The sequence below is a fragment of the Oreochromis niloticus genome, linkage group LG1 (assembly GCF_001858045.2).
Source record: "Oreochromis niloticus isolate F11D_XX linkage group LG1, O_niloticus_UMD_NMBU, whole genome shotgun sequence".
Lineage (NCBI taxonomy): Eukaryota > Metazoa > Chordata > Actinopteri > Cichliformes > Cichlidae > Oreochromis > Oreochromis niloticus.
Window position 1 is genome coordinate 4,060,569 of NC_031965.2, and position 24,124 is coordinate 4,084,692.

Below are 24,124 nucleotides of genomic sequence, written 5' to 3' on the forward strand. Positions count from 1 at the left end.
GGGCACACATTTTGGCAGCCGATGCCACACAGCCTGATAAATTTTGTATCCCTCCATAACTTTTGCTGTGAAGGAGAAATCGTCTCCAAAGTTACTGTACTTATTGGTTATACTGTGACTTATTTTGCAAATATACCCTTTGTGATAGCAAAGCCAATATGGATTACAGATAGGGGGGGCACACATTTTGGCAGCCGAGGCCACACAGCCTGATAAATTTTGTATCCCTCCATAACTTTTGCTGTGAAGGAGAAATCGTCTCCAAAGTTACTGTACTTATTGGTTATACTGTGACTTATTTTGCAAATATACCCTTTGTGATAGCAAAGCCAATATGGATTAAAGATAGGGGGGCACACATTTTGGCAGCCGAGGCCACACAGCCTGATAAATTTTGTACCCCTCCATAACTTTTGCTGTGAAGGAGAAATCGTCTCCAAAGTTACTGTACTTATTGGTTATACTGTGACTTATTTTGCAAATATACCCTTTGTGATAGCAAAGCCAATATGGATTAAAGATAGGGGGGGCACACATTTTGGCAGCCGAGGCCACACAGCCTGATAAATTTTGTACCCCTCCATAACTTTTGCTGTGAAGAAGAAATCCTCTCCAAAGTTACTGTACTTATTGGTTATACTGTGACTTATTTTGCAAATATACCCTTTGTGATAGCAAAGCCAATATGGATTAAAGATAGGGGGGGCACACATTTTGGCAGCCGAGGCCACACAGCCTGATAAATTTTGTATCCCTCCATAACTTTTGCTGTGAAGGAGAAATCCTCTCCAAAGTTACTGTACTTATTGGTTATACTGTGACTTATTTTGCAAATATACCCTTTGTGATAGCAAAGCCAATATGGATTAAAGATAGGGGGGCACACATTTTGGCAGCCGAGGCCACACAGCCTGATAAATTTTGTACCCCTCCATAACTTTTGCTGTGAAGAAGAAATCCTCTCCAAAGTTACTGTACTTATTGGTTATACTGTGACTTATTTTGCAAATATACCCTTTGTGATAGCTTCGCTACAAAATGTAAACCGAGTGTAAATTCACCGGAGAGCGACGTGTTTCCATGATCGCGTCTGGTTTTACAGTATTATAGTATCAAAGTATTTTTCTAGACAAAGTATTCCCAGCAGGTTATTTCAGTGTACAGTTTAATGTAAATTGTCTTCCACACGGCACATTACAATGTCACGAAACTAATATTAAATTAATCGAGCCTGCCGTTTTCCAGCTTTTACTCTTTATTGCGTCGACTGCAGATCAGTGACAAGTAGCGTACAGAACGGAGCTGGGCAAGTGGCTCCTCCTACTTTGCGCGCTCTCGTGGATGGGGAAACAATTTTTGACGGGGGTAACTACTTTGGCACAACACCCCCCGCCGCCATGACAGTAGGCCAGACAAAGGATACAGCTTCAGCTATGGTTCGTACGTGTTGTGTAGTCGGTTGCAACGTTAGGGCTCACGATCGTGAAGGCAAGAAACTGGATAATGGGCTATCTTTTCATCGTTTTCCATCCTGGCGGCAACGTGAGGGATCCCATGTATCCGATATCACCAAACAAAGACGCCAGGCATGGATTGCAGCGGTGCGACGAGCGGATATCGAGTTCCGTGCAATCCCCAGCTTTTTGTTGGTTTGCTCGCGGCATTTTCTCTCCGGTGAGTTCTAAATTAATTCATATCACTCTTAAAAGGCTTTTAGTGTTATTTTCAATGCGCTGAGGTCATAGATAATGAGATAAAACATGCTAATGTGTGATGCTGCTGAACCACGTCATGTCGACTGAGTAGCTTTTGATTTGGCATTATTGCAGGCAAACCAGCATATGAAATGGATGTTACAAATCCAGACTGGGCACCAACACTGCACATGGGGCACGACGACATACCTGTATCAGACTCGGACCGGCACGCAAGGCGTATGCAAAGGAAGCGAAAAAGAGCACCCATTGCAGGTAAACACCCCCCTCCCCTCCCCTCTAAAAACATACTAAATTGCTCTTATGGTACACTAATCCGCACCTAAGTTAAGGATGAATCACACACCTGTCATTGGAATATTGGTGTACATTAACCTTATGTCTATGCACTAATTTTATCTTACAGGCTTGATGATCGATGAAGGTCTGACAAAAGAACAGCAACAAAATCACCATGTCATGGAGGCAGTGGACAGCAGTTGTGTTGGACAAGTGGAGGTTGACGTACCAGCTGCAAATGTGGACAGTGGTGATGGGAGTGAGAGCGTCACGTAAGGTCAAGGGCAGACGAAGGATTGTGTGTGCAGTGAACAGGGCAGAGCAGAAATAAACCGGCTGTTGGAGGAGAACAGACTGCTTCGAGCACAGTTGCAAAAGACAGAGCTGAATGAAACTTTCTTAAAGGATGATACCGAAAAAGTAAGATATTACACAGGACTACATTGCTATGCTGTGTTAATGTCCCTCTTCAGCACTGTGAAAGATTTCCTGCCAATATCGAAGAAACTGACAGGTTTCCAAATGCTCTTACTCACACTAATGCGTCTGAGACTTGATCTTCCAGTCCAGCATCTTTGTCATCTATTCGATGTGTCCCACAAAACACTGTCTTCTGTCTTCGCCGATACCATTGATGTTTTGTATGCCCACGTAGGAGCACTGGTGCACTGGCCTGAGAGGCACTGTCTGCAGGCCACAATGCCTCCACAGTTTACTGAAGCTTTTGGAAAACGAGTATCCATCATTGTTGACTGTTTTGAGATTCGAACAGAAAGACCATCTAATTTAAAGGCACGCGCACAAACATACTCTCATTACAAGGGTACACACACCATAAAATACCTCATCGGGATTACACCCCATGGAGCTATTTCTTTCATTTCCAGGGGATGGGGCGGTCGTGCATCAGATAAACACATCACAGAGAGATGTGGCATTCTTCAAAAGCTGTTACCAGGGGACGTAGTATTGGCTGACAGAGGCTTTGACATCAGAGATGCTGTAGGAATGATGTGTGCGGAGGTCAAGATTCCAGCTTTCACAAAAGGCTACTGTCAACTTGATGCAAGGGACGTTGAACAAACGAGAGCAATTGCCCACCTGAGAATTCATGTTGAGCGAGTAATAGGTAGTTTGCGCAACAAATTCAAAATGTTACACACTACAATGCCAATCCGATTACTCTTATCATGTGAGGGTGAAGACACAACACTTCTTGATAAGATCGTAAAGGTTTGCTGTGTTTTTGTTAATATGTGCCCCAGTGTTGTTGTCAAACCAGGGCCAAATGACACTTGCTCCTGTTGAGTATTGTTAAAGCTGTTGTTTTGAATGTACAGTACATTGTAAATAGTTGTATTTTGTGTGAAGTTGTTTTAATAAAACAAAATAGAATAGTATATTTCTTTGCTTTTTTATTATTGATCTATTCACAAGTACTTAGCAATAACATAAAAATGAAATGCAAACTATTTACATTACAGCTGTCATCTATCTTGAACCACAACATGAAACATTACAGGCTACTTAGAGCAGCACGTTGTTTCGAGAAGTATTTCCCAACAAGTTCAGGAAGGCACACTTTAAGGAAGAAGTCCTGTGCTTGCTTTAAGCGCGGTTTCCAGAAATCCACAGCAGGGAAGATGCGAATCACAGCCAGGTCTCTCTGTGTCCACACAACGAGGTCACAGTGGTTGGCGCCCGTAACAAAAATTTGTGTTTGTACCTGACAGTAGTATGGGTGCGCCTGCTTCAACTGAAGACCATTAGCAGCTACCTCCAAGCAAAAGTCTTTGTCCTGTGCAGCCAAAGCCTCCTTAATGCTGGCCATTCGTTGTTTAAAAGGACACTTTATCTCCAGGCACCCCTTACCACAACAGTCACATATTGTCAGTCCGTCTGGAGATGCTCCTACTTCCGGAAAATTGTTCACACAGAAACCACATAAACGCACCTGCAGATTGCGGTGATGCGATGCCATTATCTCTTTGTAGGCCTTTCTTGCATCCTCTTCATGCTCGACACCCCACCTTGTTTGCACAGTAGAAAAGGTCTTTTCTGGGTAACACACACGATTCACAACACTATGGGCTGGAGTGTCCAAACTTGTAGCCAAAACAGCATGCATAGCCGAAGCTGTGATTCTCCCTGCACGCCAGCGAAACCATGCAGGGGTCATGTGCTGCGATCTAGTCTGTGCTTCAATCTCTTCTGCCTGCGCCTCTGTAACACCTGCTGCCGTAAGAAACTTTAGACAGTGCACCTGAAGATCGGGAAGGCCAAGGGACTCAGCGTCTCTGTTGTGTAAACACGCCAGGGATTGGGGTAATGTGGGTGACTGTGTAGTGTAGTTGGTGTAATAGTTTTCAACTCCACACAAAGTCACTGCTTTGCTGTGCTTCTGCAGCGTATCCAGTAATGGTGGCAAATCCTCCAGCGTTGCAATAGGAATGTGCCTTTTTTGCGATCGCCTCCTTTTGCCTCTCGATGCAGAGGGTGTGTTTATGATTTCATCAAGCTCACGTTTTTGGGCAGCTGCTGAGGAGAAGTCAATACTATGTGCAACCTCGGGCTGTATCCTGGTCATATTTCCGGGCAACACCCAATATGCTGGCTCGTCTGTTACAGTTCTGGTGCCTCTGATACGCACTGTAGCCTCGACTTTAAACAAAAGAGCAGCTACATGGGTGCAGGTCTCTGCAACTCCGGCCATACATGTGCAGTGAGCAGCTTCGACCCTCCCATTGGTGCTCACAATGACCCATGGCTGTAATGCAGTTTCATTCATTCGTTGTGAGTGCAGTACCTGAAACACACAAAAAACACTTTTAATAAAAGGTCTGTAATGAACCAAGGCTAATATAGATGGTTGACTGTACGTGCAAATCAAAAACTATAACAAGGAAGTTGTTTAGAAAGTTATCAAGTTCAAACCAACTTACCTTTGTCTTAACGACAACGTACTCGCTGCGTGGAGGCTTATAAACGGACAAATCGTGCACCCAGCTGTTCGTGAATTGGATGTGGGCCTCCAGGGATTTATAATTCTTAAATTGGTTCGCTGTGTATGCGCTGACTCCACAGACAAGGTATGCGAAGATATCCGGATAGGACAAAGGTGGTAGGTCGTCTGGATTTCCACTCCACTTCCTTATTTCATATGGGTCCACATTGCCGATGCACGCAATTTTTTCTAAGTACCGTCTCTTGGCGTCTGGGCACAATCGGTCGCGATACAGCCCTTTGTCTTTTGCGCTGATGTTGAGCATGTTTCTATCAGTCCCGATTCCAATAATCCAACACTGTGCGCTTGTTTTGCTTTCTAGCCTACTGACATGGCGCCGCGATCCCACAATGCACTGCGGCGTGACGTCAACTCCAAAGCCCTATAAACAACGTTTAGGGAGCGCTATAGTATTCAATGAGAGGACCCTGCACGTCAATTCTCGACGCGAGGGGGGTACCCTGCGCGTCGATAAGTGAAGCAGAGGGAGCCTGACCATGCGTCACACATTTGACGAGTTGGGAGTGAGAACGTGTTGCTTCTTCACTTGCATCAAGAAATCTCTGGACCTCATATTAAGATTTCCATATTGTTTATCTGCTTAATTTGTCATGAGATAACAAGTGAACTAGGCTAACGTGGACATGAAATTGCAATCAGTCAATTGTCCAATAACCTTTTAACATTGGGGACGTTGTATAAAAAGTGCAGTTCTATGGAATGATTTTAATATCATAAGCCCCGCGCAAGAAAAAACATAATTAGAGCAAATAATTGCTTCACTGCTGCAAATTCCTCGCACGTAATTTCAACTACCCTCGCACGCAGAAAACAGCGGACACGCGCTCAAAGAAGCCATCGCGCCCACGCGAGTTTCCCCTTTGCTCGCGCTGTAGCAGTTTTACGCTTGCGCGGTTTATCTGCTCGCAAAACTCACTTTGGGCGTTTATCAATATGCGTACTTGTGCGTACTTGCGTTCTCGTGTACTCGTGATACGTCATCAGTCGGAGACCAAGTACTGTTCCAATTCGAAGTACGCATCAAGCCGAGAACGTGAAAAATGTGTTCTCGATCCGCCTGTTTTATCGAGCATGCATCGGTGTGGACTTGGGACAGCTATATATCCCAGAATGCATTTCGTCCAAAACTCAACAGCGGACTCCCGGCACATCGTTTTCAACCCCCCCCCGCTCGCGGACTTCTCTCTACTCAGGTTAAAGAAACTCCAGCAGCTGTCTATAGTATTGAGTGTCCACTACAATAGAAATAAAAGCGTTCTAACATCTCACCTGCTTGTTTTTATTAAGGTATGTACATGTATGTACATGTACACTATTTTTATTAATAGAGGTTTCACTACTGAGGTTAAAAATGACATATAAGTCACTTAGATCACTTCTAAATGTTAATGTTTGGTTTATTTCAGTGTTTTATTTGTTCCTGAGTAAACCGGTTTGGCTGTGATTACAGTTAAGCTTCATAACATGTTACTCACAGTTAAATTAGGAGGGGACGGCAGTAAAAACTCCGGACCTGTGACATCATCACGTACGCAGGTGTTCCAATTGTACATATTGCGAGTCCGTGCTCGCGTTCTCGGCGGGTACGTACTCCCGTGCGTTCTCGGCGAGTACGCACTCACCGAGAACGCGAGTACGTACTCGCGTACTTGGGCATTGATAAACGGCCTTTGACTTTTGACAGTTTGGAGGCAGAGTCCAAAAGCGACCAGCGTCCTTATGTGATTGGTCACTTTGATGGAGATTTCAGGTTACCTTGTTAAACTGAGTTACACTGTGGCAGCGACAGAAATTCTCTTTTAAACTGTATTTGTTTACAATTTGAGAAGTAAAATTTGCTGAATTAATTAACAACAGTTAATATCTGCTGTGCAGCAGTGGAAATACAGACAACTGTCACTGGATTACTTCAGTGTTGAAGAAATATTTAAATCAGAGGATTCTATGGCAAGTTCTGACACCTCTGAAATACTGCCGTCTCATTAATCTTTTGTACAGTATTACATGGCTTCTATGATTTAAAAACTAAAACTAACAAACAAAAAACTCTTAACGGGAATCAGGAATGGAAGTATGTATCAGAATCTGGCAATTATAACTTTGGCCAAAATACTGCCAAAGTTGCTCAATCTGTAGCAAACACATGTAACTGCACATACATGACTGGATGCCAAAATTCTACGTTTTTTAAGAAGTTTTTCAGTATTACAGTGAAGCTTAGTGATAAATCAGTACATCCACTGCAGCACAATAGAAATAACAGCTGTAGGTACACTGGCAAACTGCATTTTCAAAAAGTCAAATCCTCAAGACTGATGTGTAGCACCGATCAATGCTTACATTAGAGATGTGCAAAGCAGCTGGTATTTGTATCTGTAATTGTATTTGTTGGGGGGTAATTTGTATTTGTATTCGAGTAAAATTCAAAATAGGCATAAAAATCCATTGTTTTTGCTTCTAATTTACGTTATAGTGTAAGTATTTTTTAAATTATATCCATTATAATAATTATGAACATGTAACAAAGAACGTCACTCAAAAGAAAATAACATAACAGCCATTGCCTCATCCGTTATTAAACCAACAACTAATACCATTAAATACCATTGTGAACATTATGAACCCCACCGCCACCCGTCCTTTTTGGAGGAAGCTGAACAGACAGCGAAACTGACTTGCAGGGGGAGAACATGGCTGTGATGATGATTTGGTGCTTGTGGGGGGTTGGCAGACAGTACCAGGAGAGGGTGCTTTAAGTGCATGTGATTATGCATAGCATATGTTGACAGATGTTTGACATCTCTGCCTCTGCTGATTTGACTTTTGCACACATTACATATCACTTTGGTTTTATCCGCAACACTGAAAGTAAAAATGGTTTCCGTTACATGGACTTTAGAGTATATTTTAATGCAGAAAATGTGTACTTTTACTTCAGTAAAAATGTATTTTTACAGAATGTACATATATAGCATTGGTAATTTTATATAAATATAGGATTTAGGATAGGTATTTCTTCCATAACTGCAAAAAGTTGATAATCAGCATTTGATCAGAGCTTTTGTTCACTGTTCATCAAGACCATCCATCCATCCATCCTCATCCGCTTTATCCGAAGTCGGGTCGCGGGGGCAGCAGCCTAAGCAGAGAAGCCCAGACCTCCCTCTCCCCAGCCACCTCCTCCAGCTCATCCGGGGGAACACCAAGGCGTTCCCAGGCCAGCCGAAAGATATAATCTCTCCAGCGCGTCCTGGGTCTGCCCGGGGCCTCCTCCCGGTGGGACATGCCCGGAACACCTCACCCAGGAGGCGCCCAGGGGGCATCCTTGTCAGATGCCCGAACCACCTCAACTGGCTCCTTTCGATGTGGAGGAGCAGCGGCTCTACTCTGAGCCCCTCCCGGATGGCCGAACTTCTCACCCTATCTCTAAGGGAGAGGCCAGCCACCCTTTGGAGGAAGCTCATTTCTGCCGCTTGTATCCGCGATCTCGTTCTTTCGGTCACTACCCACAGCTCGTGGCCATAGGTGAGGGTCGGGACGTAGATCGACCGGTAAATTGAGAGCTTCGCTTTTACACTCAGCTCCCTCTTCACCACGACGGACCGATGCAGCGTCCGCATCACTGCAGCCGCAGCACCAATCCGTCTGTCGATCTCCGGCTCCCTTCTCCCATCACTCGCGAACAAGACCCCGAGATACTTGAACTCCTCCACTTGGGGCAGGAACTCATCCCCGACCCGGAGTGGGCACTCCACCCTTTTCCGGCTGAGAACCATGGCCTCAGATTTGGAGGTGCTGATCCTCATTCCCGCTGCTTCACACTCGGCTGCGAACCGTTCCAGTGCGAGCTGGAGGCCCCCACCCGATGAAGCCATCAGAACCACATCATCCGCAAAAGCAGAGATGAGATTCTGAGGCCACCGAAGTGAAAGCCCTCCGCCACTTGGCTGCGCCTAGAAATCCTGTCCATAAAAATTATGAACAGAATCGGTGATAAAGGGCAGCCCTGGCGGAGCCCATCACCCACCGGAAACAAGTCCGACTTATTGCCGGCAATGCGAACCAAACTCTTACAACGGTTGTATAGGGATCGAATGGCCCGTAGCAGTGGGCCAGACACCCCATACTCCCGCAACACCTCCCACAGGACACCCCGAGGGACACGGTCGAATGCCTTCTCCAAGTCCACAAAACACATGTAGACTGGTTGGGCAAACTCCCATGCACCCTCAAGTATCCTCGAGAGGATAAAGAGCTGGTCCAGTGTTCCGCGACCAGGACGAAAACCGCATTGTTCCTCCTGTATCCGAGGTTCGACTAACGGACGAACTCTCCTTTCCAGCACCCTGGCATAGACTTTCCCAGGGAGGCTGAGGAGTGTGATCCCCCTGTAGTTGGAACACACCCTCCGGTCTCCCTTCTTAAAGATGGGGACCACCACCCCGGTCTGCCAGTCCAGGGGTACTGCCCCTGATCTCCACGCAACATTGTAGAGGCGTGTCAACCAGGACAGCCCTACAACGTCCAGAGCCTTCAGGAACTCGGGGCGGACCTCATCAACACCAGGGGCTCTGCCACCGAGGAGTTGTTTAACTGCCTCAGTGACCTCGACCCCAGAAATTGGCGGGTCATTCCCCTCATCCCCAGACTCTGCTTCCTCCTCGGAAGACGTGTCAGTGGGATTAAGGAGGTCCTCGAAGTATTCCTTCCACCGTCTGACAATTTTCTCAGTCGACGTCAGCAGCGCACCGCCAGCACTATACACAGTGCAGGTAGAGCACCGCTTTCCCCTCCTGAGACGCCTGACGGTTTGCCAGAATCTCTTCGAGGCAGTCCGAAAGTCTTTTTCCATGGCCTCTCCGAACTCCTCCCACACCCGAGTTTTTGCTTCAGCCACTGCCCGAGCCGCATTCCGCTTGGCCTGTCGATACCTGTCAGCTGCCTCTGGAGTCCCACAGGCTAACCAAGCCCGATAGGACTCCTTCTTCAGCCTGGTGGCTCCCTTCACCTCTGGTGTCCACCATTTGGTTCGGGGATTACCACCACGGCAGGCACCAACCACCTTGCGGCCGCAGCTCAATGCAGCAGCTTCGGCAATGGAGACGCTGAACATGGTCCATTCGGACTCAATGTCCCCAGTCTCCCTCGGATTGTTGTTGAAGCTCTGCCGGAGGTGTGCGTTGAAGATCTCGCGGACTGGGGCCTCTGCTAGACGTTCCCAGCACACCCTCACTACGCGTTTAGGTGCACCGGGTCTGTCCAGCGTCCTCCCCCGCCACCTGATCCAACTCACCACCAGGTGGTGGTCAGTTGACAGCTCAGTCCCTCTCTTCACCCGAGTGTCCAGAACATATGGTCGCAGGTCTGGTGATACGATTACAAAATCGATCATCGACCTGCGGCCTAGAGCATCCTGGTGCCACGTGCACTTATGGACACTCTTATGTTCGAACAAGGTGTTCGTTATGGCCAAACTGTGATTTGCACAGAAGTCCAATAACAAAACACCACTCGGGTTCAGATCAGGGAGGCCGTTCCTCCCAATCACGCCCCTCCAGGTCTCGCTGTCGTTACCCACGTGAGCATTGAAGTCTCCCAGTAGGACAACAGAGTCTCCAGGTGGGGCACCTTCCAGCACCCCCCCCAGGGACTCTAAGAAGGCTGGGTACTCTGTACTGCCACTCGGCGCATAAGCGCAGATGACAGTCAGGACCCGTTCCCCGACCCTGAGGCGCAGGGAACAAACCCTCTCATCCACCGGGAAAAACCCCAACGTACCGGCAGCAAGCCGGGGGGATATTAGAATACCCACCCCAGCCCGCCGCCTCTCACCAGGGGCAACTCCAGACTGAGACAGAGTCCAGCCCCTCTCCAGGAGACTAGTTCCAGAGCCCAAGCCATGCGTAGAGGTGAGCCCGACTATATCTAGCCGGTACTTCTCAACCTCACGCACTAACTCAGGCTCCTTCCCCACCAGAGAGGTGACATTCCATGGTTCATCAAGACATTGAACAATAATCTTACTAATAACAAAAGATCTAAGTACAGAGCAGAAACAGCTGTTTAATATTGTTCTTGCTAGTCTCTTTATGAACTCAATTAAGATTTTTATAAAACAAATATTTAACTTATCAAACAAAGATGAAAAGAACTTCAAGAAAACTAAATTTGATCATTGACAACAGGCAGCAGATAGATGTCTGGTGTTTCCCTGTGGTCTTCAAGTCCAGGACAGAAGTGACAGGCAGTCAGTGAGTGAGGATAAAGTAGGAGTAATATACTCCCTTCTCTGTGTACCAGTTTAAAGCCATGTGGCATCCACCAGCTGAAGATGTGACAATGATACCAAGGTTAAACGAGTTACAGAAATCCAGCCGAGAACTGAAACTGAACTGAAAACTGCGCTGCAGTGGCTGCAACAGTGCCATGCAAGAGCGTGGTTCTTAACACACCTCATGGACAATACAATGTCAAATAACACAGGCTTACGATCTGTAAACATTGCATCTAAAATCATCAAGTTAGAAACCGGCGGGCCATAGGATGAAACAAGGTCCAATATGTCCACATACTTGTGTAGGTCCAGCCACCCACTGTGTGAGATTAAAAGAATCTCTTTAATCATTGTTTATCAGGACAACACACTTGGATGTTAAAATCTCCAACAATAAGGACATGATCATATTTAGATATGACTTCAGCTAAGAAATCAGAAAATCACAACCAGCACAAAGCATAAGCACACATAGCACGCAGCAGCTACAAGCATGGTGTGTAATATAGTTATATTTACACAGCATAATGATGCGTGCGTCTTAGTATGATGACTTGTTTAAATCATAGAAGCTATGTGATACTGCACAACAGATTATTGGGACAACACTACTTCAGAACTTACCTTAGAGTCCTCTGATTTAAATATTTCTTCAACATTAAAGTAATGCGCGTGGCCGCTGAGGTCTGCGCGTGGGTGTTGTTGATTTTACGCACAAGGAGATTTAATTGCAATCAAATTATTTGCTCGAATTATGTTTTTTCTTGCCCTCAACTTATGATATTAAGATCATTTCATTCAATTCGTAAAGAGTCAATGTAATACTATTAATACTGGAGGAAATTGCAAAACTGACATTGTCCAGATAAGATAAGATAAGATAAGATAAGATAAGATAACCTTTATTAGTCCCACACGTGGGAAATTTGTTTTGTCACAGCAGGAAGTGGACAGTGCAAAAGTTATGAAGCAAAAATTAGAATAAAATAAAATAAGAATAAATACAGTACACAACTGTACAGAATAGAATAAAATACTATATACAGTAGAATAAAATAGAATAAAATATACAATAAGATAAAAATAGAATACAAATGCTATATACAACTGAGTAAAAATACAACGATGCCAGAAAAGATTATTGCACATTAGTGTTATTGCACATGTGTGGATGTGTGTGTTTGATCAGTTAAAGTCTTTGTTGTGGAGTCTGACAGCAGTGGGGAGGAAAGACCTGCGAAATCTCTCTGTCCCACACCGTGGGTGCCGCAGTCTCCCACTGAAGGAGCTGCTCAGTGCTGTCACAGTCTCATGCATGGGGTGGGAGATGTTGTCCAACAGGGATGACAGCTTAGCCGCCATTCTCCTGTCACTCACCACCTCCACTGGGTCCAGAGGGCATCCTAGAACAGAGCTGGCCCTTTGGATCATACTAGATACTAGATACATACTAGATACTTAGCTAGCTGTGTCACCATGTGGGACAGCTGGCTGGTAAAAGCAAGATGAACTTAGATTTCAAGCAAAGTGAACTATCTTTCTTTTTCTTTTTTTTATTCTGTCCTGTCCTGCAGTATAGCTGTCACTTGGAGAGCTGTCAGTATATTTGAAAATGAACCTTTTGCTCATCTTTCAGTTTGAGTTTCAGTCGTGTAGTAACTGTTGGTGTTTGTGTTGTTATTAGACATGATGAAACACATCATATGAAAAAAAGTGCTTAAAATACTTAATTTTTTTTTTTTCAAAAAAAATCAAAATGTGTAATTTGTGTAATTTCCATTGCAAATAACAATCAGTTGGGAGGATGCCACTAACTGGAGCTGAGCTGAACTGTGATGTCCCCAAGTACACTGAAACCATGTGCCTTCTTCTTGAGTCGTCCCACTAATTTCTAGTCTCTGCCAGTATTGCTGCAGCTTTTGAATTACAGTAGTCAAGCCTGGAAGTAATAAATGCAGCTTGATGATTTGTTTTATGTCTTAACAAATTACACAATGTGAGTAAAGATTTTCAACTAGAATATTTCTCAAGTACAGTGAGGACAGGCTTTCTTAATTAATTAATTATTAATTAATTTGCTGAAAAACTGTATTAGATATAATTGTGGATGGAACTGGCATTTCCCACTATAGAATCTGCAGAGTTAACATACTGCTGTCAATGTGATGCCTAGCCTTGTTCACTGTGAATAGGTCAGGCTATATTGACAGCAGTATGGTGAATATCTCACACTGATAAGAACAGCTGATGTTTTTCTTTCTCAGACAGACTAACAGATGATTAAACCCAGACTCCAGCGACGTCTCAACGCATTTATATGCAGGGTAATTCTTACTTTTGCTTTTTAGAAATGTCAGTGAATTATTTGCCTATATTATTTTTAAATCTAACCATGCTGTAGACAGTGAATCCAAAAGCAAAGAATAATCAAAAATATCCCACCACTTACAAAAACACCTAGATACATGTGCTTGACAATAATAATAGATGGAAATGGATTCATACTATAGACGACATTTTACCCTATGAGCACTTTATCTCCTTGCATCCACAGACAAATTAGAATCATCAGTTAACTTAGGGAGCACATCTTTTGAGGAAGGTCGAGGACCTGCACAGGCATGTTGAAAACATGCAAACTCCACATGTAAGCTCTATCCTACTGGGAGACTTTAATCCAGAACATTCTTCCTGTGTAGTGACACCACTATGATAGCATAGGCAACAGTATGTCCCATCTGTCATAGGATGGAGAAGAGGTGGAGTGGACAGGCCATCACATTAACAACACAGAAAATAAGGCGAAAACACTCATTAATACCAGCAAAGAATTTAGAGTCATCACTAAATTGTGCTACCTGTTTAATGCAGTTGGGTACCATGCTGTATCAAAGCTATGAAGTACTGTTTACTAAAAGTGGTCCAAATATTAACAAATCAATTCAATTCAATTTTATAAATGTTTTAATATAACAACAGTCACCTGAAGACCCTTTATATTGTAATGGTAAAGATTCTACAATAATATAGAGAAACCCCAACAATCAGACATCTGCGGCTGGTTGGGAATGACGGGAAGAAGACAGGACAAAAGAAATACTGTGGATAAGAGCCAGGGATTAATAATAACTAATAATTAAACGCAGAGAGGTATATTAACACATAGTGAGTGAGAAAGGTGTGAGAGAAGAAAAAACACTCAATGCATGGGAATCCCTCATCAACCTAGACCTATTGCAGCATAACTAAGGGAGGATTCAGGGTCACCTGATCCAAGGCCCATGGTTAAATGGATCCAAGATCCATTTAACAGGAAGCCGATGAAGAGAGCCAATATGGGAGAAATCTGCTCTCTGTACCACAAAAAAAACAAAAAAAAAAACCCCACAAAACCAAAGTTGAAATATGAGCAGAAATGAGTGATTTCTATGTGGAAATATGTATGTGGAAACACTTATGTCTGCAGTACCTTCAACGGTATTACATGCATAGAAGCTGAGAACATAGTATTTCTTTGCAGCATTTTTGTCAGACAGTCAAAAGCACTGGAAGTATTTTGTGATGGTGCAGATTTGTAGGGGTGGTGATGGCATACTTGGTAAACCATGTTTTTCACCTGTAAGTTCAACAGTCCCACTACCGGTTAAGCGTCTCGCGGTGGCCACTTTTCTGCTTGTTTTTTTAAAGTTATTTTCCTGAATTGACTCACATTCAGCCATTTTATAGAAACAGTGACAGCACAGAATACAAACTGAGCTGACAGTTTGTATACACTCAAAACTTACGTATATGTATCTGAATACTGCATGCTCTTATGACATTCGTGTACACTAAACCTGTGACAGATGCAAAGTTTCACACAAGTTGCAATGACTCACAGTTTTCCATCTGCAGTGATAACACTTTCTCTTGTGTTTGCACCTTTTGACACATCCTGTTATCTTTGGCGAGCCAGGGAACAGTATAAAACTTGACAGAAAGACGCTCACTCATCAGCGTTCCAGGTAAGAACCCTATCTTCTGTCATCACCGCAAACTCCATCATTCACATGCAAATTTTCTGTGATTTCTTTGAAATTTTGCATTTTAAGTACTTTAATGTGCATGAGGTATGCTGCTTGATAACATACAACAATGTGGTCTATATCACAGATCTTTTGCAGCCATGTTGGTTTTCTGTTGATCTCTTGTCGCTCTGCTGCTGCTGCTGCTGCTATCCTCTTCCTGGGCTCAGGTAGAAACTTCCAGAGACAACCATGCGTGTTAAATTAAATTGTGTGGAGGGCAAATTCCCCCTGATGCAAAAAAGTATTACATTTGAAATAAAAAATGCTATTAAATAAGTAATTGGTACAAAGTGTTGTATCAGTTTTATAATGAGAGTTTTGTTAGTTGTGTTTATTTCATTGTGAAATGTATATTTCAGTTGTTTTCATTTTCCAATGCCCCTTTGCTTTTCAGTTACAGTTACAAACTAATGTCTCTTTTGTCTGTTCTTTGCAATGTTGCTGTGGCTGAGTACAGGAAGGTAAGAAACAAATAATTGCTTTTTATGGTAGAATTTGAAAGTGACTAGTAAGGGAACATTTGTGACTGTTTTTTAAATTCTATTTTTTGTGCTATTGGATATCAATTAAAAGAAAATTAAGCAGCAGTCAGTCCATTTGAAGTAAAAGCTATTCAGTTGTAACTGAGCTGGTGTGTTCAAAATCATAATGTCTACTGTGAATATATTATGTTATGCAGAGATTCCTAGCACTGACCAGGACATACCCAGAGAGCTCTCTGTAGGTCAGCTGCTGGAGAGAGCCAACAGAAACTACAGTAAGTTGGTAACCTGTTTTAGAACAGACAAGCATACTTGCACATATTTGTTGCAGCAGCATTGGGGGTACAAAAGTGGGGATGTTTGCAACATGGATTTAGTGTAATTTGACAGTCTTTTGGCTTTTCCTGTTTAAAGAAAAAAGCTTTTATTTAGCAGCTTCGGGTCCACACATGATCCAGATCACAAGTGCTAATAAAAGACATGCAAAATGGCTCTGGACTGGCTATTTTAATTACCCACTAGACTGGGGTCACATAAATAAACCACTGCTATTATGCATGTCAAAGACAGGGCGATGCCTCTGTTTTTCTTACAGCACCTGACATTGATGAGCCTACATTAATTGGAGGTGACATTGCTATCAAGTCTGAAGCTGACAGAAATGCTGACCCATGCACCTCCAGAAGCTGTATGTGGGGAAAGTGGAGTGATGGGAAAGTCTATGTCCCGTACTACATCGCCAATCACTACTGTAAGCATTTTTTTTCTTAATCACGGAACAGGCCAATGCCAAGTTATATACAGTGTTTATGCCTGGTGGACAACAATTCATCTTTACACTGAATTGTTATTATAACATTTCTATTTGTATTAAATCTAATGACTTTCAGACTCTGTCCTTTGATACCAACTAACCGAATATACCATAAGCACTTTCCTGAATCAATAACCTCACATATACACTATCAGTTAAAAGGTTGGACACACATTCTCATTTAATTTTTTCTTTATTTTTACTACATTCTGCATTGTAGATACACACTGAAGACATCAAATATATGAAGCAAGATGTATGAAATTATGTAGCAAAGAAAACCTGAAACAGTTTTCACTTCACAGGTGTGCCTCGTTAGGGTTTATTTGTGGAAGTTCTTGCCTTCTTAATGGGGTTGGGATCATCAGTTGTGTTGTGAAGAAGTCAGGTTGGTACACAGCTGACAGTTCTGTCAGCTGACAACTGTAAGAATTCATATTATGGCAAGAACCAATCAGCTAAGTAAAGAGAAACCACAGTCCATCATCACTTTAAGTTTAAGTTCAGTCGGTCTGGAAAATTCCTAAAAAGATTGAATGTGTCCCCAAGTGCAGTTGCAAAAACCATCAAACGCTACGATAAAACTGGTTCACAAGAAGACCGTCCCAGGAAAGGAAGTCCAAGAGTCACCTCTGCTGCTGAGGATAAATTCATCTGAGTCACCAGCCTCAGAAATCACAAGTTAACAGCCCCTCAGATTAGAGCCCAGAAAAATGCCACATAGAGTTTCAGTAGCAGACACATCTCTACTTCAACTGTTCAGAGGAGACGGCACGAATCAGGCTGTTATGGTCAAATAGCTTCTAAGAAACCACGACTAAGGAAAAGCAACAAGCAGAAGAGATTTGTTTGGGCCAAGAAACATAAGAAATGGACATTAGACCAGTAGAAATCTGTGCTTTGGTCTGATGAGTCCAAATTTGAGTTCTTTGATTCCACCAGCCTTGCTTTTGTGCAACACAGAAAAGGTGAATGGATGGTTTCTACATGCATGGTTCCCACTGTGAAGGATGGAGGGGGTGTGATGGTGTCGGGGTGCTTTGCTGGTGACACTATTGGGAATTTATTCAATATTGAAGGCACACTGAACCAGCATGGCTACCACAGCATCCTGCAGCGACATGCCATCCCATCTGGTTTGCATTTAGTTGGACCATCATTTATTTTTCAACAGCATAAATGACCCCAAACACACCTCCAGGCTGTGTAAGGGCTATTTGACCAAGAAGGAGAGTGATGGAGTGCTGCGTCAGATGGCCTGGCTCCCACAGTCACCTGAGCTACAGTATGGATTCAACATAATTCATCATATGTTGAAATACATTATTGTTGTCCTACGAGGCGTATAAAGAAACATTTGCCTTACAGATGTACATGTGCAAAAGGCTTTTGTGATTTCTAAATATTGCGGGACTTTTCTGTTTTAACAGCTGCTACTCCTACGTAGGTCGCTAGGGTGGTGGTCAAACTGTGTCTCTAAGCCGTCAGGGCTGTCTTTACCACAGCACTGTCCAGCATGAATTACTCCATGCCCTAGGCTTCAATCACGAACAGACCCGTTCTGACAGGGACAACTACATCAGGGTGTACTGGGAGAACATCCTTGATGGTCAGTCACCATCACCATTTTCTGTGCTAATTTGGATTTTGTGTTAAATTAATTCGAAGGGCAAAGCAGTTCTAGAGAAAGAAATAGTGTGACTGAGGTTGAGAGAGATTTTTTTCTTTTATTGCACCGAGCTAAAGTTCAGTAAATAAAATTAAAAAACTAAAGATGATAGCATAATCTGTCAACAAAGATTAATACAACTTTAGAATAAACCTGTTTATGAATGTGTGTGTAAATGGGCTAATGAGGCTCATAGTAAAAGGCACTTTGAGCAGTTAAAGCAGACAAGTGCTACATAGGTACTGATCCATTCACCGCTTAGAGCATTTTAGTTATTTCCAAAGTGGTTGCGGCCCTTTCAATCATGTTTTTATTGCCTTATATCTTTAGTTAGTTTTTATTGTTAGTGTAGTTCATTTTTCATTCATTTGGTTTACTTTTAAAGACCTAGTTATAGTTTTTAGCTTAAAATTAGTTCATGATAATAACCCTAAATGGGGTGAGGTTCAATGGATGCTGTATTAAAATGATTATACATAATATAAAAATGTGCATTTGTTAGATATTTTAGTTCCCACACCTCATGCACACATATCTCCTTATTCTCACAGACATGGAGTACAATTTCTATAAGATTGATACTCTAAACCAGGGAACTCCTTATGACTACAACTCTCTCATGCAATATGAGAGGTAAGAATAAATTCATACTTTTATTTACATATGTTACTTTAATACTTTTTTACACATAAGTCCATGGAAACTGTGTGTGAAGTTTGGAATTTGGGTGTTCCTATTATTTTCACATGAAGAAACCATCAACTGTCCCTACAGCATACTGCTAGCAGAGCAGAGCCTCTACACAATCATAACTTGTCTGTGCATACCTTCCTATACAAGAGTGTTTAGTAAAACCAGTGCAAATATGCTTTCAAAGATTAGAACATGATGTACTGAGGAGCTAAATCACCAGAAAAATGAAATTAATCAAAATTAACTTCATTTGTTTTCAGGTATGCCTTCTCCAAGAACAACCAACCCACTATGGTGCCCATTCCTAATAGCAATGTAATGTTGGGTGGGGCCACTCAGATGAGCAAAAATGATATCGATAGGTTGAACAGACTCTACCAGTGCTGTAAGTATACTGAACCAAAGACAATATGCAAAACACACACAAAGTGATGCTGTATTGCAATCAAAGTCAGCTAACTTTAAAATCACAAACTGTGTCTGAAAAGACAAACTCTGGAGGTCTTTAAAGCTCCTTTCTTGCATGGAAATCCCTTCCTCTTATACTTTCAGCTCTAGTTTTTGGGGGTGAACCTGGGTTTTCATTCTGTGTAAGAAATATATCCCAATATTAAGCTGAAATTTAAAAAAAGCTTAAGTCTCATGCAAGAATTTTTTGAACTGCCGCTCAGCAGGTTTGTCCTGAATTTCCTCAAAAGGGCCTCAAACTAACAACAGTTCATGTTCATATGCCAGCACCATCTGTAGCTACACAGAGAGCCACATAGAAAGGAGATCAGGGTGAACCATCCAATCAAAGGTTATGTGGTTTTAAGCATGAAATTGTTTGATGTTTGATGACATCAAACCCTACGAGGAAAAAGAGTTGGATATGGGGTACATTTTGGGTTATACAACCAAAAGCATTAAAATATAATGCTGTCTGTTGACAAAGAATAAAAAGAATAAAAAAAGAGCAACACAAATCTCATTTTACTTTCCAGAATAAGCTTCTTTTCCTAATTATTTCCTGCCTTTTCATCTAAATTCTGAATCAAGAGCAAAATCTTGGATGAATAGTGTGACATAAAAAATATCTTTCATAATTTTGGAACATTTGATGAGAAGATCCTGTACCTCAATAAAAATATTTACCAACAGCTCTGGCAACATATTCATATGACTTTCAGTTGTTGGATTGCATACAGAAGTTGAACACTTTTATATATGAGTCATATTAACAACTATCACTAGCAATTTTGTCACCTTGAAACACTGAGAGCAACATTGCTTTCACAAAGCAGGAGACCCAAACAGCAACATTCTACTAATAATAAAGATAACAGGACATAGAGATACAATTCAGGAGTTCAAATCAATCACTTGAATTACTTTCATGACTTTTCTGCATACTTTTAACCTTTTTGTTTGCCGTTTTCTTGAACAACAATTTCCAATTTAAGAGTGTATTCTAGGTTGCTAGTCTTTCCTCTACTTTATCAGCAGTCATATTCAACTGGCAAGCTCTCAAAGCATCTATCAGCATCTTTGTTTGGGCTTCAGCTCCTTGACTCTTCCCCCACTCCTTGAGCAGCTCCACTGCTGTCTCCTCTAGATCTGTTGGATGCTTCTTAGAGATGGACTCCAGCTTGGTTTCACTCAAACCTAATTTGCGGCCTAGTTTTCGCCAACTCTTTCCAAGATTTTCTGCAATTACCTCTGTGGCAATTTTCAGTTTTGCTGAAAAAGGAGAAGAACATATTAACAGGTTAAATATAAAACATTTTTCTGATGTGGGTAAAGTTTCAACTTTAAGATACTTTTAGCAAACCAGGGCAGCCATCTAAACACCCTATCAGGAAACAATGAAATGTGGTCACTAACAGGGACAACTAGAAACAAGCCTTTAGCATGAAAGCCCATCTAAAACTCCCTGTGTAAAGACCTACTTATAATTCCACTTATCTAGTCAATGACTGTTGCAGACGGCATAAGTCTGCAGACAATACAATACATTCCTGATGTATTTATGGTTATACATACAACAGAACAAACCTTTAACTATGTGTTTAAGCCAACCAAGTTGGCAGTTCAAAATGCTGCAGCAAGAGTACTGACAGGGACTAGAAAGATTGAGCATATTGGCTTCTCTTATTTCTCTCACTAGCTCCCTGTCAAATCCAGAATCAAATTTAAAACTCTTCTTATCACATACAAGGTTTTGAATTTTCAGGCCTCATCTTACCTTAAAGCCTCCATTTTACAGTTTCACCCCAATATTCAATTAAATTTTATTTACGTAGCACCAAATCAGACAACAGTTGCCTCAAGGGACTTTTTATTGTAAGGTATAGACCCTACAATCAGACAAAGAAAACAGGGAAAACTCCACCAATCATATTACCCCCTATGGGCAAGTGATGACAGTGGGCAGGGAAAACTTCCTTTTAACAGGAAGAAACCCCCAGCAGGTTTTTAAAACTCTGTCTCTCTCCCATGGGTGTCTTTTATCCTGGGTGTCTGTGCTCTCTTCTCTTTCCTCTTACCCCCAGCTGGTCATGGCAGATTGCTGTCTTTGCAAAGACATGGCCTGGGCATCTTGCAAACACTGAGTCTATCATCAACTCAGTCAAACACAGTCAAAGTCCAGACCTCAACCTAACTAAAATTCTGTGGTGTGATGTTAAGACAGCTCAGAATAAATTAATGCCTCCATAACCTTTGGTAAGAAGAGCGGGAAAGACTTCCTCCACAATTATGTGAAACACTGAAAGTCATACAGAAAACCATTAGTTCAAGTTACTGCTGCTGAAGATGGTTCTACAAGTCACTGAATCGTGAGGTGTACTTAGTCAGCATAGAGGCTTGTGATAAACGTTCTTTTTTTACCTGGTACATCCAGGGACTTTTTTACTAATAAGAAGACAAGATTTTGGAATGCCTTAGTTAAGTAATAAATATTATTACACCATAAAGGTAGTTAAATAATAAGCTAAAGTTATTGTACATTACAAAAATGTCTTGATTTTGAGGTGGTCAGGTGGAAACTATTGTGGGATTTGGGTAATTTTATATTGAATGACACAAAAACAGAGTCTCAGGCTTCTGAACACATTTTTGGTGGAAAGATTTCAGGATTGAGAGCTTTTCATTTTCGCTTTGCAATCGGTGTGCAGGAGCAAGTGTATGACTAAGCCAAATCAAAGGGTGGTTGTTAAACAAAACAGCTTCTCCACACAGAGGGTTATTCATTTGTCATGTCAAATGTCAATCTACAGCCTTCATACTGTACTGTGACAGCATTTGCCTCCTTTCTCTTCAGTAGTTTACCCTCCAATGACCAGATGATTTCACAGATGTGATCAACTGTCGACTGTATTTGAGCCTTGTTAAGTATGGGTGGAAGCTCAGACATAGTATAAATGACTAACTCAGTCACAGGACTCCAGTGCTTTCTTTGGCATTCTTTGTATAAAATTCAAATGACAGTATTTAAGAAATGAAGATCGTGAGAGGACAATGTTTTATCGCTTAAAAAATAATATTTGAATAATGTTTGGCAGTAAATGGGACAGGCTCCAGCCGTGTTTTCCGAGTGCTACGATTCATACAATCAAACATGCTGGTATCTAAAGTGAAAGTCACTCATAGACTTTATGTATAAATCAGCGTCCATACTTTGTAGCACGATGCTTTGCAGATGTGCATTATTATTACTATTATTATCGTTATTTTTGTCTTCCCCCAAATTTGACTGTGCTCACACACCCCGTTCATATCGTACTTTAGCTTACCTTTCTCCTCCTCACTCAGGCCATCGTCAGGTTCGGGCTGAATATTGAAGTTGTCTATCTTGTCCGAGAGATCTTGTCGCTTAATTTCTTTGAGAAGCTCTGAAAGAAAGGCCGTGTTATCTTCTGCCAGTTTGCCTCTTTCCCTGAAAAGCTGAAAGAGTTCCCGACCGCTGCCGATTTTTTCCAGATTTCTTTTCCCGATCTCTTGTTGAACCAGGAACTTTATTTCATTCAGCTGATCAGCAGACATGGCGTTAGAAATCTCTAACAAAACGCTGTTAAACCGTAAAGAGCTCATGTTGACACGGACCGAGCACAAACACAGGAGAGCCTCTTAGCGGTTGCCTTTTACTTTCATTTCGGTGAGTTACGTCTATCCGGCGTGTCTGTTGTTAAACTTCCGTTTACCAATAACCAATGGAAACACAGCACACGTACAACACTATCGGCATTCATGGAGGGAAGTGTTTGCGGGGATGGGAAAGGTTTGGGGTAAGCCTGCTCACAAAAGCGTCTGCTGAGCAGTGTAACGGATATGCTAGATCCGAGGGCACACGGGAGGTGGTCCGCAGCATTGATCCTACCGGCTCAGACCGCCTTAACTAAAGACTTTTCTTTGAATGAAAGTAAATAGTTGTGATAGAATCATGTGTTGTTAAAGTTATTATTTAATAATGCTATGGTAACGTGGTGCCTATGGTGTGCCATACAAACCTTGTGTTTTGTAAAAGGCTGCTATAGTAACAAAGTACCTACAGATACAATTCAGTTCTTTTTGGTTAAGTTTTCTGTTATGTATACACACACAGAGACATATAAATACATATACATACGTATATATATTTATTTTTTTCTTCTCCCCCCCTCGCCCCTGCGGGCGGTCTATCCTTCAAGCTCGGGTCCTCTACCAGAGGCCTGGGCAGTAGCGGTTTTTGATACGGGCGACACGGGCGGTTGCCCAGGGCGGCATCGTGGTGGGGGGCGGCATCACGGGCATCGGCAAAAAAAAATAAAAAATAAAAAATTGCTCGTACTCATGCTGCCCCGACATCATGCGCATTTTGGGAATATCGTAGGCACCGATCGGTTTTCTATCGCCCATTTGCTGGGAGTAAGGGCGCCCTCCGTTTGCGAGGTGCGCCTGCTGCTTGCGGCACAGGCAGGAGAGGGCGGGGGCGGGGGATTCTCTGGCTGGCGCAGCATCTAATAACCAACTCGCAAAATAAAACAAAATAAAAACAAACCAACAAACACGATGTTAGATTTGTATTGTTGATTGTCATTTATGCTTAGAAATATCTACCCATATATGCTTAGAGTTTTATAATCAGTT

At 42.4% G+C, this 24,124-nt stretch overlaps 3 protein-coding genes across 3 annotated transcripts; 1 reads left to right on the forward strand and 2 right to left on the reverse strand.

The window, feature by feature from the left end:
- Window positions 1-2,273: 2,273 nt before the first annotated feature.
- Window positions 2,274-3,340, forward strand: LOC109199457 (uncharacterized; the record flags this gene model as incomplete). Its single annotated transcript, XM_019354815.2, has 1 exon — window positions 2,274-3,340. A coding segment is annotated over one exon (1,029 nt), but the record flags the coding sequence as incomplete, so codon positions are not given.
- A 144-nt stretch (window positions 3,341-3,484) lies between these two features.
- On the reverse strand, window positions 3,485-5,291 carry LOC112847531 (uncharacterized). The gene is made up of 2 exons (XM_025909298.1): window positions 4,937-5,291; window positions 3,485-4,800 (listed from the first exon to the last, which is right to left on the reverse strand). Exons 1-2 carry the CDS (start codon window positions 5,261-5,263, stop codon window positions 3,511-3,513), a joined length of 1,617 nt encoding a protein of 538 aa, XP_025765083.1. The 5' UTR covers window positions 5,264-5,291; the 3' UTR covers window positions 3,485-3,510.
- Window positions 5,292-16,830: 11,539 nt separating this feature from the next.
- On the reverse strand, window positions 16,831-23,359 carry fadd (Fas (tnfrsf6)-associated via death domain). The gene is made up of 2 exons (XM_003456561.5): window positions 22,792-23,359; window positions 16,831-20,737 (listed from the first exon to the last, which is right to left on the reverse strand). The coding sequence occupies exons 1-2, from the start codon at window positions 23,087-23,089 to the stop codon at window positions 20,469-20,471; spliced, it is 567 nt and encodes a 188-aa protein (XP_003456609.1). The 5' UTR covers window positions 23,090-23,359; the 3' UTR covers window positions 16,831-20,468.
- Between the last annotated feature and the right edge of the window lie 765 nt (window positions 23,360-24,124).

Coding starts and splice junctions, on each gene's coding strand:
- LOC112847531 (XM_025909298.1), bottom strand. CDS start 5,263: ATGCTCAACATCAGCGCAAAAGACAAAGGGCTGTATCGCGACCGATTG. Junction 4,801..4,936: donor ACGTTGTCGTTAAGACAAAG/GTAAGTTGGTTT, acceptor TGTGTGTTTCAG/GTACTGCACTCACAACGAAT.
- fadd (XM_003456561.5), bottom strand. CDS start 23,089: ATGAGCTCTTTACGGTTTAACAGCGTTTTGTTAGAGATTTCTAACGCC. Junction 20,738..22,791: donor CCTGAGTGAGGAGGAGAAAG/GTAAGCTAAAGT, acceptor CTCCTTTTTCAG/CAAAACTGAAAATTGCCACA.